The sequence below is a fragment of the Quercus robur genome, chromosome 5 (assembly GCF_932294415.1).
Source record: "Quercus robur chromosome 5, dhQueRobu3.1, whole genome shotgun sequence".
In the NCBI taxonomy this organism is placed as follows: Eukaryota; Viridiplantae; Streptophyta; class Magnoliopsida; order Fagales; family Fagaceae; genus Quercus; species Quercus robur.
In genome coordinates, this window is record NC_065538.1 from 33,563,607 (window position 1) to 33,579,910 (window position 16,304).

Consider the following 16,304-nt stretch of genomic DNA (forward strand, 5'->3'; position numbering starts at 1 on the left):
AGAAAAGGCTTGAAGGACCTCCTCGCGGGGAGGAATAAAGGGTCATCCTCTAAGGAGGCCCCAAAGTCCCAACCCCCTCTTCTCTTCCCCCTCCTCCCCCTCCTGTTACTAGCCTACTCCCCATACCCAATTTGAAGAAGAAAAGGAAGGAGCAGGAAGTGGAGAAGGCTGAGGTGGTTTGCCAGAAAACCAAGAAGCAAAAAATAGCCCAAGACAAAGGGCGAGCCACCTCAGTGGAAAGTAAGGAGGACCCAGGTGTGGCCAAGGTGCGCCAATAACACTACACCTGGGCTTCTTGGCTAGAGTTAGACGGAGCTACCATCCCATGGAATTCCTCTATCAAGGAGTTTCAGGGAGGGCAATCCTCTTACGTAGCTGAGGCCCTAGAGCGGCCCCTCCTCCTGCTAAAAGATATGGCTGTTCTGAGGCATATGAGGCAGCCAGACCTCTTCACGTCCCTAAAAAGGGACCAGGCCCTAGTAGGTTCACAGTCATACCTTTTGGTTTAAGTGCTAAGTTGCCCTTCCTATTTGTTTTATTATTACTATTTCATTACACATATATATTTCTTTAACATGGTATTCTCTTGTTGTTTTTGCACAGGCTATCCAAGAAGTTTTTGTAGCCGAGGAGTGGGTTACAAATGCCCGGAATGATGCCCAGGTTGAGGCCAACCTCCACACTGAGGCCAACAAGGCCTTAGGCACATCTAAAAAGAAAAATAAAGAGCTTACTAGTAAGCTGGTTACTGAGTAAAGGGCACGTTTGAGTGCTAAGACGGGCGTGAAGAATGCCTAGAACCTACCCAAGGACTAGCGTAAGAGGCCGTACCACACTGAGATTGAATTGGCCATGGTAAAGCAGCAGGTCCTAGAGCTGAGCACTGACCTAGAGAAAGCCAAAGCCGCCGCTCGAATGGCTGAGGAAGCCACAGAGGGCTCATAGCAAACATCCTACGAGCTGGGTCTGCAGGAGACTAAGGTTCGACTGGCGGATGAATTGGCTAGAGGCCCTCAACCTTGCAGAAGTCCCCGCTACCTCAAAGTGGAGGGAGGCTAGGAACGTCTACTACCCTCCTGACATTCGTGAGGTTCCAGCTAACCTCCTACCTTCCCCTGCCCTTGCACCACTCTCAATAGAGCAGCCCCTTACCACCAAGGCCTCTCTTCCCCCTCCCGAGGTCCCAAAGGAGCCCATCCAAGTTGGTGATCAAGGCCAGGGGGTTGAGAAGGCCAAGGAAAAGGGCAAGGGAAAGGAAGTCTAGGCTTCACTAGAGGCCAAGGACGCTATTAAGGCTAAGGATGCTATGAGGCCAAGGATGCTGCTAAGAGCAAGGATGCCACCAAGGCAAAGGATGCTGCCAAGGCCAAAGACACCGTTGTTAAGGCAAAGGAGGCTAAGGACAAATCCAAGAATGCTGCCAAGGCCAAAGACACTGCTGTCAAGGCAAAGGAGGCTAAGGACAAATCCAAGGATGCTGCCAAGGCCAAAGATGCTCCTGCCTCCAAGCCTAGCAACAAAGAAGACTCTCCTCCCCGTTCCAAGGCTTAGTTCTAGGATTTTATTTTCCCTTTGTAGTTCTTCTTTTGTACTAGCAGTTTGCCATTTTCTATAATGTATTTTTCCATTATTTAATTAAAAGACTTCAACTTTATTTTCTGAATCTTTACTTTTCTTGCAATACTTATTTCTAGTTGGCTATAATCCTTGTCTTGCTCTTTATTGAAACCTTTAAACTAATGATGTATCCAAAGGTGAACACCCACACTTTGACCAAGGCTAGAAGTAATAACTAACCGTCAACTTAAATAAATTAAACATGTGTGCATGGTGAGAAAAATGACTAAGTCCTGAGAGACAAATGAAATGCTTAATAAGGAAAGAGGGTGCCTGAGGCTTTTCCCTTTAAGTGTATCTTATTAATGTATTCTTAGAATCCTTTAATCGAAACCCAGGGTGGACTTTCCAAGTGTTAACTTCCCCAAGGTACATGATTCGAGGAGCCTGATATGTCTGAAGTTCTGTTCAACACTTAAATGGATAATTTAGAATATTAATTTTTACAAAGCATGTGGTCTGAGGAACCAAACATAGCCAAAGTTTTGCTTAATACTCATGTAGGTAATGAAAAGTGTTAATTCACCTAAGACATGTGGTCTGAGGGACCTGGCAGTGCCAGAGTTCTATTTAACACTTAGGAAGATAATAGAAAATATTAATTTACCCAAAGTATGTGGTCCGAGGAGTCCCACATGACTAAGGTTCTGTTTAACACTTAGAAAAATGTCATGAAGTATTAATTTACCCAAAGCATGTGGTCCGAGAGACTAGGCATAGTTAAGGTTCTGTTTAACACTTAGAAAGATGTCATTAAGTATTAATTTATCCAAAGTATGTGGTCTGAGAGACCAAGCATAGCTAAAGTCCTATTTAACACTTAGAAAAATGATTAAAAGATATCAATTTACCCATGGTATGTGGTCCAAGGAGTCAGGCATGACTAAGGTTCTATTTGATACTTAGGAAAATAATAGGAAGTATTAATTTACCCAAAGCATGTGGTCCAAGGAGCCAGGCATAGCTAAGGTTCTGTTTAACACTTAGATGGATGTCAAAAAATATTAATTTACCCAAAACATGTGGTCCGAGGAGCCAGACATAACTAAGGTTCTGTTTAATACTTAGATAATTTAAAATATCAATTTACCTAAGGTATGTGGTTCGAGGAGCCAAGCATGACCAAGGTTTTGTTCGATATTCAAACAAATAGTAGAGCACATGATGCATAATGTAATAAACCAAAATATGGTAAAGAAAGCTTTTATTAATAATAATACATTCTCAGATTGTTTACATTCCAAGGGCGTGGTACAACATTTTCATCTAGGTCTTCAAGATAATATGCACCTATTCCAGCCACTAAAGTGGTGCGATATGGCCCTTCCCAGTTAGGCACTAACTTTCCCCAAGCTAGGTTCTTGGCAGTACCCAGAACCTTTCTTATTACCAAGTCTCCAGGCGCTAGTGGCCTTGACTTTACATTTGAATCGTACCCCTGCTTGAGCTTGTGTTGATAGTACGCCAGCTGAACCATATCATTTTATCTTCGCTCTTCAATTAAATCTAAACTCTTCTTTAATAGCCTATCATTGTTGCTCGGAGTAAAAGAGCTTGTTCTCAGTGTTGGAAACCTTGTCTCCAGAGGAATCACAGCCTCGGCCCCATAAGTCATAGAAAATGGCGTCTCCCTAGTGGACCTACGAGGTGTAGTCCAATATGTCCAAAGGACGTGTGGCAACTCCTCCACCCATTTTCTCTTTGCGTCATCCAGCCTCTTTTTGGGCCCACTCATTATGACCTTATTGACAACCTCGGCCTGTCCATTCCCCTATGGATATGCCGGGGTGGAATATCTATTTGTTATGCCCAGGTCAAAGCAAAACCTCCTGAAAGCTTTGCTATCAAACTGAAGACCATTGTCCGAGATGAGTGTGCAAGGGATTTCAAACCGAGTGACAATATTTTTTTAGATAAATCTCTTGGCATCCATATCCCTAATATTTGCTAGTGGTTCAGCTTTAACCCATTTGGTGAAGTAATCCGTGCTGACCAGCAACCATTTCTTATTCCCTGCTGCCTTAGGGAAGGGCCCTACAATATCCAAACCCATTAGGCAAAAGGCCAAGGGCTGGACAGGGGGTTAAGGACACCTCTTGGTTGGTGAATGTTTGGAGCAAATCTTTGGTATTGTTCGCATTTCTTCACATACTTTTGTGCTTCCCTCTGCACATTTGGCCACCAATATCCTTAAGTGGGGGCCATGTGAGATAAAGATCTGCCTCCCGTGTGGCTTCCACAAATCCCATCATGTAACTTTTCTAGGAGTAGTTCAACTGCCTCAGGGTGTATGCACAGTAGATATGGTCCAGAAAAAGAGCACTTATACAACTTTTGGTCCTTGGACAACCAAAACTGAGGAGCCTTATTCCGTACCTTGTCGACCTCGAACTTACCCTTAGGCAAGATGTCTTCCTTAAGGAATATCACAATAGAGTCCATCCAGCTAGGACCCACCCTAATCTGGTGAACATGAACCACGTTTCTCCCTATTTCAACAGGTTTACACAAGTCTTCCACAAGGATCACCCGAAGTAAACTTTGTGCCAAGGAGGTTGCGAGCATGACAAGAGAGTCAGCATGTGTATTTCGACTTCTAGGGCTTTGTGATAAAGTAAAAGACTCAAATCCTGACTGTAAGTGTCTAACTTGGTTCAAATATTCCTGCATTCTGAAATCTCTGGCTTCTAACTCTCCCCCTACCTAGCCTATAACCAATCTTAAATCTGAAAACATCTCCACTTCCTTTCCTCCCATTCTCTGAACCATAGTCATCCCTACCAATAAAGTCTCATACTTGGCCTCATTATTGGTGGCCGAGAAGCCCAACCTTAAGGATTTTTCACTAATGATCTTCTCAGGAGAAATTATAACTAGCCCCACTCCAGATCCCCTTTGATTCGCTACACCATCAACGTGTACTCTCCAAGGTAAAGGCTCTTGCAGGGAGACCATGCCAACTAATTTTCCATCCATGTTTTATTTCTCAACTTTTTCTTCAAATGGGGATTCAGCAAACTCGGCCACCAGATCAGCGAGGACCTAACCCTTGATAGAGGTGTGAGGCATGTACTTGATATCAAAAGCCCCTAGGATCGTACCCTACTTGGCAATCCTCCATGTGTAATCAACACTTTGAAGTAGAGATCTAAGAAGAAGTTAGGTCAGGACAACAACTGTGTGTGATTGGAAGTAAGGGAGAAGCTTACGCATAGCATGCACCATTGCCAAAATGGCCTTTTCCAGTGGTAGGTAACAGACCTCAGCCTCATGTAATAACTTGCTCACATAATAAACTGGCCTCTATACACTACTATCAACTCGTACAAGCACCAGGCTTACCGTATGGGAAGCCACAGCAATGTAAGCAAACAAAACCTCATCCACCTCGGGTCTGGACATATAGGGTGGTCGAGATAGGTATTCCTTCAACTTTTGGAAGACCAAGACACACTCTTCTGTCCATTCAAATCCCTTCCACTTGTTCAACAACTTGAAGAAAGGTCTACACCTATCTGCTAACCAAGAAATGAATCGGTTTAGAGTAGCAGTTATTCTTGTCAACTTTTGGACCTCTTTGGGATTCCGAGGTGGCTATAAATTGTTAATTACTTTAATTTGGTTAGGGTTGACTTCAATTCCACAATGAGTGACCATGTACCCCAAGAACTTCCCTGATCCGACACCAAAAGAGCACTTAGAAGCATTAAGTCGCAACTTGTGTCTCCTTAAGATCTCAAAGATGTTCCCGAGATCGTCAATATGCTCAGATTCCAACTTACTTTTAACCAGCATGTCGTCTATAAAAATCTCAATGTTTTTTTCCTAACTGTGGCTCAAACATCCTGGTCATCATCCTCTAATAAGTAGACCTTGCATTCTTTAGACCAAAGGGCATCACCTTATAATGGTAATTCCTAGTAGGGGTGACAAAAACTGTTTTCTCCTGATCACCCAAAGCTAAAGGTATCTGATGGTACCCTTAAAAGATGTCTAGGAAGCTCATCTGTGGATGACCCATAGTTGCATCCACCTACTGGTCTATTCGAGGCATGGGAAAAGGGTCTTTGGGGCAAGCTTTATTCAGATCTGTGAAGTCCACACATACCTGTCATTTCCCATTCTTCTTCTTCACCACCACTGTATTGGCCAACCACTCAGGGTAGAACACTTCCTTAATAGCCCCAGTCTACTTAAGTTTATTCACATCTTCTATGACAGTATCAGAATGCTCCTTAAATGAGCGCCGAGGTGGTTGATTCCTAGGGAGGACAGTTGGGTTGACATTCAGATGATGACAAATGAAGTCTGGATCCACCCAAGGAGCTTCATAAGCATTCTATGTGAACACATCAATATTCCTCCTAAGAAATGCTAACAACTCCTCCTTCTCCCGAGGAGGCAACTGAGCTCCGACCTGAAAAAACTTCTCCGAATCACCATTTATAACAACTTCCTTCATCCTCTCACACTTTGCCTTTTTCCACACTGCATCCGTAAATAGGATCAGAATCCTTGATTGCTATGAGCCCCCTTTAGCAAAGATCGAGGACTCAGCTTCAAGCTGATGCATAATAGCAGCCACCAGGCATTGCCTAGCTAGGGATGGACTCCCAAAAAACTCTTCAATTTGGTCCCCCACAGATATTTCACCTTCAAATGCAGAGTTGAAGAAACGGCCCCTAGGGCATGAAGCCAAGGTCTTGCCATAATGGCCGTGTAGGGAGAGTATGCATCCACCACAATGAAGTCCACCTCTACTACTTTTGAACTTGCTTGCACGGGCATTCTAATCTGACCCCTTGGAATGATAACTTTCCCATCAAAACTTACCAAAGGTGAATCATAAGTTGTCAAATCCTCGGACTTCAAGTTCAGCCCTTTGTACAAGTCAGGGTACATAATCTTTGCACCATTGCCTTGGTCTACTAACACCCTCTTCACATCGTACCCCCCTATTCGGAACGTGATCACAAAAGCATCATTGTGTGGTTGTATGGTTCCAATCTTGTCCTGATCCAAAAAACTCAACGTCGGTCAAATATCCACTCTAGCCTTCTTCGGCTCAAAATTAAAGTCCTCGACAGGTGGCCGAGTCACAGACATCACCCTGGAGAGATGAGAACCAGTTTTCCCAAGAGCAGCAAAGATGACATTAATTGTGCCCAAAGGAGGCCTCGAAGAAGCATTCCCCTAAGCCCCTGATCTTGCTTGGTCTCCTTGCCTATTGGGCCGATACAAAAACTGTTGTAACCTCCCATCTTTGACCAGTTGCTCCAGATGATTCCACAGAGTTCTATAATCCTCGGTGGTATGCCCTCATTCCTGTGGTACTGACAATGAAGACTTTGGTTGCGCCTCATGAGGTTTCCTCCCATTTTGTTTGGCCATTTGAAGTATGGCTCATTCTTGATCTTCTCTAGGACTTGATGTACTGGCTCTTGAAACACCGTGTTAACCACCTGAGGAGTCGTCGACCTAGATTTCCCAGTAAAATCTCTTCTGGGCCTGTTATTATTGTATTTGTCCGACCTGAAATCTCTCATGTCCTGAGGGATAACCTTAGCCTTTCCCTTCCCTTGCTGCTAGTCTTCCTCAACTTGCTTGTATTCATCAATACGATTCATAAGCCGACGCACACTCCTTACCGACTTCTTGGTCAAAGACTTTCTCAAATCATGTTCGGTAGGCAGGCTAACCTTAAAAGTCCTTATAGCCACATCATCAAAGTCCCCATCAATCTCATTGAACATCTTCCAGTATTTGTCTGAGTACGTTTTTAGGGTCTCCATTTCTCGCGTGGAAATGGATAACAGGGAATCTAAAGGGCGAGAAACCCTACTACACGTAATAAAACAAGATCCAAACACTCGAGTGAGCTCCTTAAAGGAATCAATGGAACTTGCACCTAGGCCATCAAACCACCTCATCACCACAGGCCCTAAGCTGGATGGGAATACCTTACACATCAAGGCCTCATTCTTGGAGTGCACAACCATTCTCTGGTTGAAGTAGCTTACATGTTCCACAGGGTTTGTTTGACCATTATACATGGTGAATGAGGGCTGAGTGAACCACCGAGGAAGTCTCCTTCCCTCAATTCTGCGCGTGAAAGGTGATTTGGAAATTTGGTTGAGCGCTTTGCTCATCGCGTCATTTCCCAAGCCTTTGGAAGATGAGTTCCTGCTTCTGCGCTCATGGTGGTAGTCCTTATCACACAAGAAAGACTTACTAGGAGGTCCTTGATCTAGGTCTATAACTATCATCCTCTTTATCATTAGAAAAGAAGTCAGAATTGGAAGGAGTTTTCCTTCGCCGTTCGTGGCGTAACTTCCTCTTCAAATGATCAATCTCCAGCTGCATGTTCCTAGTATTTTCCTCATGAGAGGTGTGACTCCTAGTTCGAGATTGACTTCTACTAGTATGGGTGGTATGCACACTTCCTTCCTTGATCCTTCTTCGTTCAAGATGAAGAAAATGATCTGGACATTGAGACCCCATAGATTCCTCCTGGTGTGGACCTGAACCCACCATATTTGAACGTTAAACTCACCACAACACCAAAATTTTCCCACAAACGGTGCTAATTGTAAGGACGCAATTTAGATCCCAAGCCCAAAGGATGTATGAACTTAGGCCCAAAGAGCCTAATACAATGAATTTGTAAAAAGTGAGTTAGAAAATTGGGCTTTAATGAGTCAAACAACAAGCAAAGTGGATCCAGATGACAAGAAAATGAAGATAGACTGGTTTAAGCTAAAGAAAGTTGTCCTCGACACAATCCGAGAAGATCAGTTTTTATATATTTCTTCTCAAGTTTGATTACAAGTTCAATTCTTAATTGTTACAGTGTTTTCCTCTCAATTTCTCGATCTCCCCCTCTCATTGCCTTTTTCCTATTTTATACTATCTGTTTGTCTTCATCTCTACCCTCCACGTGTAGATTAGATTGTTGGGGCTGATCCCTGTCACATTAGCACCTTCCTAAAGTCTCTGGAGAGTAGCTATAAGGCTGAAAACTACTGTTCAGGTATCATTTCCTCATTAATACGACCAGAGAGTTAGCTGTAGAGCATTCAATGCGGTGGTAGCAACTTTCCCTTAGATATTTCCTACCTCCTAGTTGTCCTGTATGTTCATAACGTATATCGTTATCATTAGAATTTCTCGGAAGGTCACCCTAGATGATAGGACACTCTTTCTAACCTCTGTTTTGCTTAGCCAAGGAGATACTCCTCCTTGGCTTACCTTCCCCAGCATTCTCACCCGTATCTTGCTCATGGGGTCCTGAGTCTTACATACTCATTACTGTTTATCTGTCCTCAAACCACAAAGTGTCCTCGGACAAGGCCCAAGGCCCAACATATGTTCTTGGGCCCCTTCTCCCTACAACCAAAATAAACTGTTTTTCAAAATAGCAAATGATATTTACTAGAGGGTGTGTTGCTTAATAATGATATGGTAATCATAAAAGATATAAATAAGTAAACAATCAAATTTTAATGTATATTTTTAAATTGAAACAGAGTGCCAACTACAATTGATATTAGATTATGAAATTAGTTTTCAAGATTGTAAATTTCTTTTATGCTTTTATTATTTGTCAAAGTATCTATCCAATAGGGCATTTGTAATTTTTTATTATGTTTTGGGATGTTGATATTGTTTAGAAATGAAACTATTGTATTTATTTTAATTATATGCTCAAATGGTAGACTAGACTCCTTTGTGCAATTTTGTTTTGGTTAGCAATGTTGAGATTTGTATAATTTTATAATTATTGAACAAGTATTAATTTGTTAAGTTGAGCTTATTATTGATTTGAGTGGTGAATTTAAAATAATGCATATTACACTAATTTGCTACATGACTTATCAAATGGCAAATGCAAAATTAAAGGAAAAAAATCATGTGAAAAAAAATATGGGATCGACCCAACTTGCAACCTGAATGACCAAACCCATTTCTAACAACCTTTTTTTTTTTTTTTTTTTTTTTTTTTAATTTTATTTTATAACCTGAACCTATTTTCTTTTCAACACGAATCCAATTGACCCGACCCAAACCGACCTACCCAGTCTGATTTGCCATGTCTACCCACACCCAAATTCACAACTTATGTGTCATCTTGTGATTGATGCACCAGATCTATATTTTTCATTAAGTACCCATGATGGTCTTATATGTAATTGTAGTCTAATCACATGTTGACACTCAAGTCTATTTAGAAATAAATAATGCTAGAGATACAAACTATTTTATAAAATATTTTACAAACTGCTGATATGATGAGTGATTATTGGTAAATGAAAATGTGATATTAATGATGGGCCTATATGAAAATCAATAAGATATTGACCACATCTACATTTTATAAAAATATTGAAAATAGTTTGTAATTTGTAGTATTATTCTTTAAAAATTGGGTGTGTCCATGGACAGACTATTCCGAGTTTAGGCTGCGTTTGAATCGACTTCAAACGCATTCCGGAAATGATTTTCTGGAAAATAGGTGTGTTTGGTTGGTCCGGAAAATTCTATTTTCCGGAAATTGAAATCCGTTGACCGAAAAAAAAGGCCTTTGACCACGGAAATCAATTACCGGCTCTATTTTCACTTCAAAGGATTTCCGGAAAAGAGAGAGAGAGAGAGAGAGCGCGCGCGCGCGAGGGAGAAGACCAGTGCGCGCGAGGGAGAAGACCGTCCGCGCCGATCTCCAATCCTAAGACCAGTCGGACGACGGCGATCGACGCTTCGCGAGATCGCGATCGACGGCGCGATCTCGCGAAGCGTCGTTCGCGAGATCGCGAACGCGAGATCGCGCCGTCACGAGATCGCGACGTTGATCGCGATCTCGCCTTAGCGAGATCGCGCCAGCGAGATCGCCTTCGATTTGTGTTTTCTGGATGTGAAGGCGAGATCGCCATCTCGCGAACGCGATCGCGCCGGCGAGATCGCCTTCGATTTGTGTTTTCTGGGTTTTCTGGATGTGTTTTCTGGGTTGTGTTTTCTGATTTGTGTTTTCCTTTCTTCTTTTCCAAACACTAGAAAATATTTTCCGGAAAATTTTTTGAAATACAACCAAACACACAGAAATATTTTCCTTTTCCAGAAATTAGCATTTCCAAAAAATATGTATTTTTTGGAAAACGTTTTACGGCAACCAAACACAGCCGTTTAGTTACCCTGAGAGGTTAAAAAAAGGTAGTAAGGCCTAGGTTAAGCTCTACAAATACAGAAATACTGTACCCAATGGGATTTTGGGTTTTTGGGCTCTTGTTTCATCCAAGTTAATATGGGCCTCTCGTACAAATCACTTTCATTAAAGTGAGAAACATGGGCCATGTATTTAACATTGTCAAGTAAGAAACAACCGGCATCAGCATGTGCCTTTTTTATTTATAACAACAATGGTATCGTCCTTCATAAAAACCTTTCTTCAACACCTTCCTTAGCATTATCGAATCTGAAGAGAATTCCTTCTCTTCTCTGCTCCTCTCTGGTTACAGGTAACATTTGGGATCTTTCTTGGGTTTTCAATTTTTTTCATCAAGCTAACATCATCAGATCTTGTCTTTTTCTGCCAATTTATCTCTGAGATTCTTTTTCTTTTTTTTTTGAGGAACAATCTCTGGGATTCTTAACACACTCTTTTCTGACCAAATTAAACTGATTCAAAATTTATATCTTTGTGAATCTGGGATTTTTGTGATCTTTGATGGATTTTTATTTTTATTTTTATTTTTATTTTTTTTATTTATTTATTTATTTATTTTTACTTTGCAGTAGTTTCTGCTGTTGTTTCATTTGCAATATGCGTTAGCTTCAATGAAATTGACTCTCTCTCTTTTTCCCTTTCATTTTTTGGTTGTGGGGTTTGATTCAATTTGGTTAGTTCAATTGCTGGTGTCGCTTAATTTCTTTTATAGAAATTATTGAACAATGTATTTTATATCATGTATTTGTAGGACTTTTTTGTTAGATCAATTAATATACTGTTAAACTAATGCTTAAATGATTAAATTAACTGGTTCCCAACTATTCCTTTGGGAGAAATGGTAGATTTATTATGGTATCAGAGCAGATGGTCCTGACTACTGAGTTCAAAACCTTGTCTCCACTCTGCCTTCCATTTATCATATACTTATAATCTCTTTGTTGTTGCTCTAGAGAAACCCTGCTGCATTTTTTTTTTTTTGTTTTTTGTGTTTGTAAAACAGGCTTAAAATCAATGATGAAAACCTCAGATGTGATGAAATGTCTTCAAACATCTCCTAAATTTTATAATTGGATATTAGGAAGGTCTCCTTCTCTCTATTTTAGACTGAACTTTCCTTATTGGTGTTTGTAATTGCAATTGGTTGCTAATTGTTTCCTGTAGGGGCAAAAAGAAAAGGTCTGGTTTTGATGGATGAATTACCAGACCAGTTAGTTTGGGAGATCTTAACCAGGATTAAGAAAACCAATGACAGAAACTCTTTGTCTTTAGCATGTAAACGCTTTCATGAGTTGGATAATGAACAAAGACAATCCATTCGGGTTGGGTGTGGATTAGACCCTGCAAATGAAGCTTTGACTTCACTATGCAATAGGTTTCAAAACTTGGCAAAAGTGGAGATAACTTACTCTGGTTGGATGTCCAAACTAGGAAAACAATTGGATGATCACGGGCTTCTCATTCTTGCAAGTTGCTGTCCTCTGACTGATCTCACCTTAAGCTACTGCACATTCATCACTGATGTGGGTCTCCGTTACTTGGCTTCTTGCTCCAAGCTTTCCGCATTAAAGCTGAATTTGACCCCAAGAATCACGGGTTGTGGCATATTATCTCTTGTTGTGGGCTGTAGAAATCTTACACTTCTACATCTTATCAGATGCTTGAATGTTACCAGTGTTGAGTGGCTTGAATATCTTGGCAAGCTTGAAACACTTGAGGACCTTTCAATTAAGAACTGCAGAGCAATTGGGGAAGGTGATTTAGTTAAGCTAGGCCCTGGTTGGCAAAATCTAAAACGGTTGCAATTTGAAGTGGATGCTAATTACCGATATATGAAGGTGTATGATAGGTTAGCTGTGGATCGATGGCAAAAGCAGTGCATCCCATGTGAAAATATGCTGGAGCTTAGCTTGGTAAATTGCATCATCAGCCCAGGGAGAGGTCTTGCTTGTGTGTTGGGAAAGTGCAAGAACTTGGAGAAGATTCACTTAGATATGTGTGTTGGAGTAAGGGACTCTGACATTATTGGTTTAGCCCAAAGATCAAGTAATCTTCGGTTCATTTCATTGCGAGTTCCATCTGATTTCTCACTGCCTCTTTTGATGAACAATGCTTTGAGATTAACTGATGAGAGTTTAAAAGCCGTGGCTCAGAACTGTTCAATGCTTGAATCAGTTAGGATATCTTTTTCTGATGGAGATTTTCCTTCATTTTCTTCATTTTCATTAAGTGGAATACTTTCCTTGATTAAAATGTGTCCCGTTCGTGAACTTGCTCTTGACCACGTGTATTCATTCAATGATGTTGGGATGGAGGCTCTTTGCTCAGCTCAGTTTCTTGAAATACTGGAGCTCGTCAGATGCCAAGAGATTAGTGATGAGGGGCTGCAGCTTGTGGGCCAGTTTCCCCGATTGTGTGTCTTACGATTAAGTAAGTGTTTGGGGATTTCTGATGATGGCTTAAAGCCACTTGTGGGTTCATACAAATTGGAATTATTGGCTGTGGAAGATTGTCCTCAAATTTCTGAAAGAGGCCTTCAAGGAGCTGCAAAATCTATTTCTTTCAGGCAAGACCTGTCTTGGATGTACTGATCTTGTTATCAAGCCTGTTTGGTTTGTACAGTCTTTATGGAACTCTCACAAGCATCCACTTATCGTGACTAACCCAGAAAGGTTTTCTTTTTTTCTTTCTTTTTTTTTGGGTGTGGTTATAACTTCAACTATTGAAAGTTGAAATATTCATTGTGAATGTAATATATGTACTTTCTGTAATTAAGTTGATGATTTTTCTTACTAAAAGTACAGTTCTTTATTCGATTACCATTAAGTTGATGCTTTTGCCTTTTAGAGTTTGAGAAAAAGCCTCTTTTTTTTCTTTTTTCTTTTTTCTTTTTTACAGTAAGAGCATCCACATCAGTGGAGTTAAAATTTTTAGCATTTAACATTTCAAAAACTACTATATCTATTTTAACACACAATTTCACAACACATCCTGCATCAATATTCTTATTTTTCCCCTCAACTAAACACTGTTAATTTTTTTATTAATTTCTTTCTTACTTCCTCTCTGCCACGAAACTCAATAAGTGATAAAATAATATTTAATTTAGGACAAAGATTTGCTGCAAACTTAGTTGCAGCAAATCCTACATAATGTTGATGTGTCAATGCCTTAGATAGTCACCTGTCCAGGGCAAAGATTTAATGAAAACTTCTGTTAACATTAGGGTTAACGTCTTCTCTCTCTCTCTCTCTCTCTCCTCCGACGATGACCATGATTACCCACCTTTTCCCCCTGCGATCTTCTTAGATTATCCACTTCCTCCTCTTTTGAGCTTCTCAAATTACCCACCATTAAACCCATCAAAAAACCACCACCACCACCACCACCACTTGCTTCGGCCACCGATCCCACTTGACTATGTGTCCGTCAACCCCATTGATCCACCCCATGTCTCCTTTTTCCACTGCTTCACCCCTTCCCTCATTGCCCCTTCCTTCTCTCACTTCTTAGCTCTCATTTTGTCTCAGTTTTGATTTGATTAGTGACTCCTCATTGAGTATGAAGCTTGATGATTTGCTTGGGTTTTCTTTTTTGCTCATTGCTAAAAATAATTTCTTGTGTAATGTTTTGAAATATTTTTTTCTTTCTTTGATTTCTTGTTTTTGTCTAGTTCGTGCTCCTTTTTTTTTTTTTTTTTTTTTTTTTTTTTTTTTTTCAGCACCTTGGATTTTTTAGCCATATGACAGATTGATTAGCCATATTTCTATTGGTAGGCATGTGGTTCTAATGTATTGTGTAGTTGTAGACCGTGGTGGCTTCAAGAATTTTTCTCAAGGTATTCCTTAACAAACATTAATTATACAATCTAATAAAAAGAGAAATTCATATATTGACAACAATAATAAAAAAACACGCAAATACATAAATTTTACAATTGTCTTCTACGAATTTTCATATTTTGAAATTGTTGAATGATAGTCTCATTATTAATGTTACAAGCTACGTCTCTTTCAATGTACACAATCAAGCAATCATTCATCCACTAAATGTAGAACAAATTATGGAGCAAAATTTAATTTTATTGGCATAAAAAAATTGAGGGTGTTCCCAAATTTTTTTTTGAAGGGTAGACAAATAAAAATTTTTAAGTTATTATATATTAAAAAAGCTATGCACTTGGTTGTAGAAAAGCTATGCACTTGTCATGGCAGGTGCTAAATTGCACTTAACTTTTGGTTTGGTTCTTTTGAGTGACAACCTTTATTAGAGCGTAATTTTGCTTCAATTCCTTTTTTCGGTTGGTGAATCTTTGCCTCTCCTTAATGCAAAATGCATTTGTTATTTTCTAATTGCCCCATTAAAATTGGGCTATGCACCTATTATTCTGTGTTATTGATTATAAGGAAATTAAATATATCTCATGAACATTCAAACTATATGATATGCTTTGTATTTCACTTTTAATGTTTGTCCCTTAGTTGAGTTCTTAAGATGGAAGTTCCTAAGCTAAACCCTCACAAACTTACATATTTAGTAGTGATAGTGATCTTATGGCTTCACCTATGCTTGCTGTTTAATCATTGAAATCACTATTTTTTTTTTTTTGGTCAGGTTTGATCACCAAGAGCGAGAAAAGGTTGCTGCTGAAGGGATTAGTGCTAAAGTTTAGATTGTTTTATGTTAGTGAAGACCACAAGTTCTCACACTTGTATAAGTTCTACCATTACGAAGAAATATTGTAGAAATATATATTTTTTTGGATACAAGTAGAAACTTCAACAATTACCTTTAGCAGGTGATTCAAAAATTCTTTTGAATGGAAGTATTTTGCTTGGGTATTATTTTATTCATTACACTTTAGCTTCAACTTGCATCCTTAAAGAATTTGTGAATGAAAATTTTAGGTTCTTTTTGAGTGAAATAAATCATTGCCCATGACTGCGCACATTTAATTAGGGCTCTTCTTCTAATAGCCTTGTAATCAAAGTATACATTTCAATAAAAGTTTTGTTCATTCTTGGATCAAACTCTTGCATCAATTTGTGAGTCTTGTGACCATATAGGCAACATTAAAATTGTTCAATTTGACGAATTACAAGAAATTAGAAATAAACGGCACACAATCAATTACATTTTATTACACTCTCAAATACTGGTAAAACTTTTTGTAAATGAACAATGAAACTACTTTAGTGTTAAAATTAGAGAATGCATTCAATGTTTCATTTTCACTGATACTGAAAATTAGCCTATTGACAAATGACAGCAAGATATTGCTCCATACATCATGGAATGCTCATAACAACTAACAAGTTCTACTATATAAAAAAATTCAGGTACAACCAAAGACCATCTTTGATTGAGCTATTGCTTTCCTGGCAGAGTACCAACACTTCACAGAGCTCAAAAGAAGTCTTAGCAGAGTCTTTTATATCAAGCTTTTCTTTATGCAGCACTGTCATGTAAT

The 16,304-nt window shown here is 39.7% G+C and overlaps 3 protein-coding genes across 4 annotated transcripts; 1 reads left to right on the plus strand and 2 right to left on the minus strand.

Moving 5' to 3' along the window:
• Positions 1–5,956: 5,956 nt before the first annotated feature.
• On the minus strand, positions 5,957–7,163 carry LOC126728120 (uncharacterized). The gene is made up of 3 exons (XM_050433988.1): positions 6,744–7,163; positions 6,240–6,630; positions 5,957–6,105 (listed from the first exon to the last, which is right to left on the minus strand). The coding sequence occupies exons 1-3, from the start codon at positions 7,161–7,163 to the stop codon at positions 5,957–5,959; spliced, it is 960 nt and encodes a 319-aa protein (XP_050289945.1).
• A 39-nt stretch (positions 7,164–7,202) lies between these two features.
• Positions 7,203–7,883, minus strand: LOC126728121 (uncharacterized). The gene has a single exon (XM_050433989.1). The coding sequence runs from the start codon at positions 7,881–7,883 to the stop codon at positions 7,203–7,205; it is 681 nt and encodes a 226-aa protein (XP_050289946.1).
• A 3,122-nt stretch (positions 7,884–11,005) lies between these two features.
• On the plus strand, positions 11,006–13,632 carry LOC126725816 (F-box/LRR-repeat protein 14). 2 transcript variants are annotated; one of them, XM_050430770.1, is made up of 2 exons: positions 11,006–11,126; positions 11,999–13,632. In XM_050430770.1, the coding sequence occupies exon 2, from the start codon at positions 12,025–12,027 to the stop codon at positions 13,423–13,425; it is 1,401 nt and encodes a 466-aa protein (XP_050286727.1). In that variant the 5' UTR covers positions 11,006–11,126; positions 11,999–12,024; the 3' UTR covers positions 13,426–13,632. The 2 variants fall into 2 exon arrangements, with proteins under 2 accessions (XP_050286727.1, XP_050286728.1); XM_050430771.1 differs by having other exon boundaries at positions 11,023–11,126; positions 11,838–13,632.
• The last annotated feature ends 2,672 nt before the right edge of the window (positions 13,633–16,304 follow it).

Bases quoted from the DNA above. Each gene is read 5' to 3' on its own strand.
- LOC126728120 (XM_050433988.1), bottom strand. From the start codon at position 7,163: ATGAGAGATTTCAGGTCGGACAAATACAATAATAACAGGCCCAGAAGA. The intron at 6,631-6,743 runs GTTCTCATCTCT...TTTTTGGATCAG, and splicing joins TGCTGCTCTTGGGAAAACTG to GACAAGATTGGAACCATACA. The intron at 6,106-6,239 runs GTTTTTTGGGAG...TTACGGATGCAG, and splicing joins GTGGGGGACCAAATTGAAGA to TGTGGAAAAAGGCAAAGTGT.
- LOC126725816 (XM_050430770.1), top strand. From the start codon at position 12,025: ATGGATGAATTACCAGACCAGTTAGTTTGGGAGATCTTAACCAGGATT.
- LOC126728121 (XM_050433989.1), bottom strand. From the start codon at position 7,883: ATGATAGTTATAGACCTAGATCAAGGACCTCCTAGTAAGTCTTTCTTG.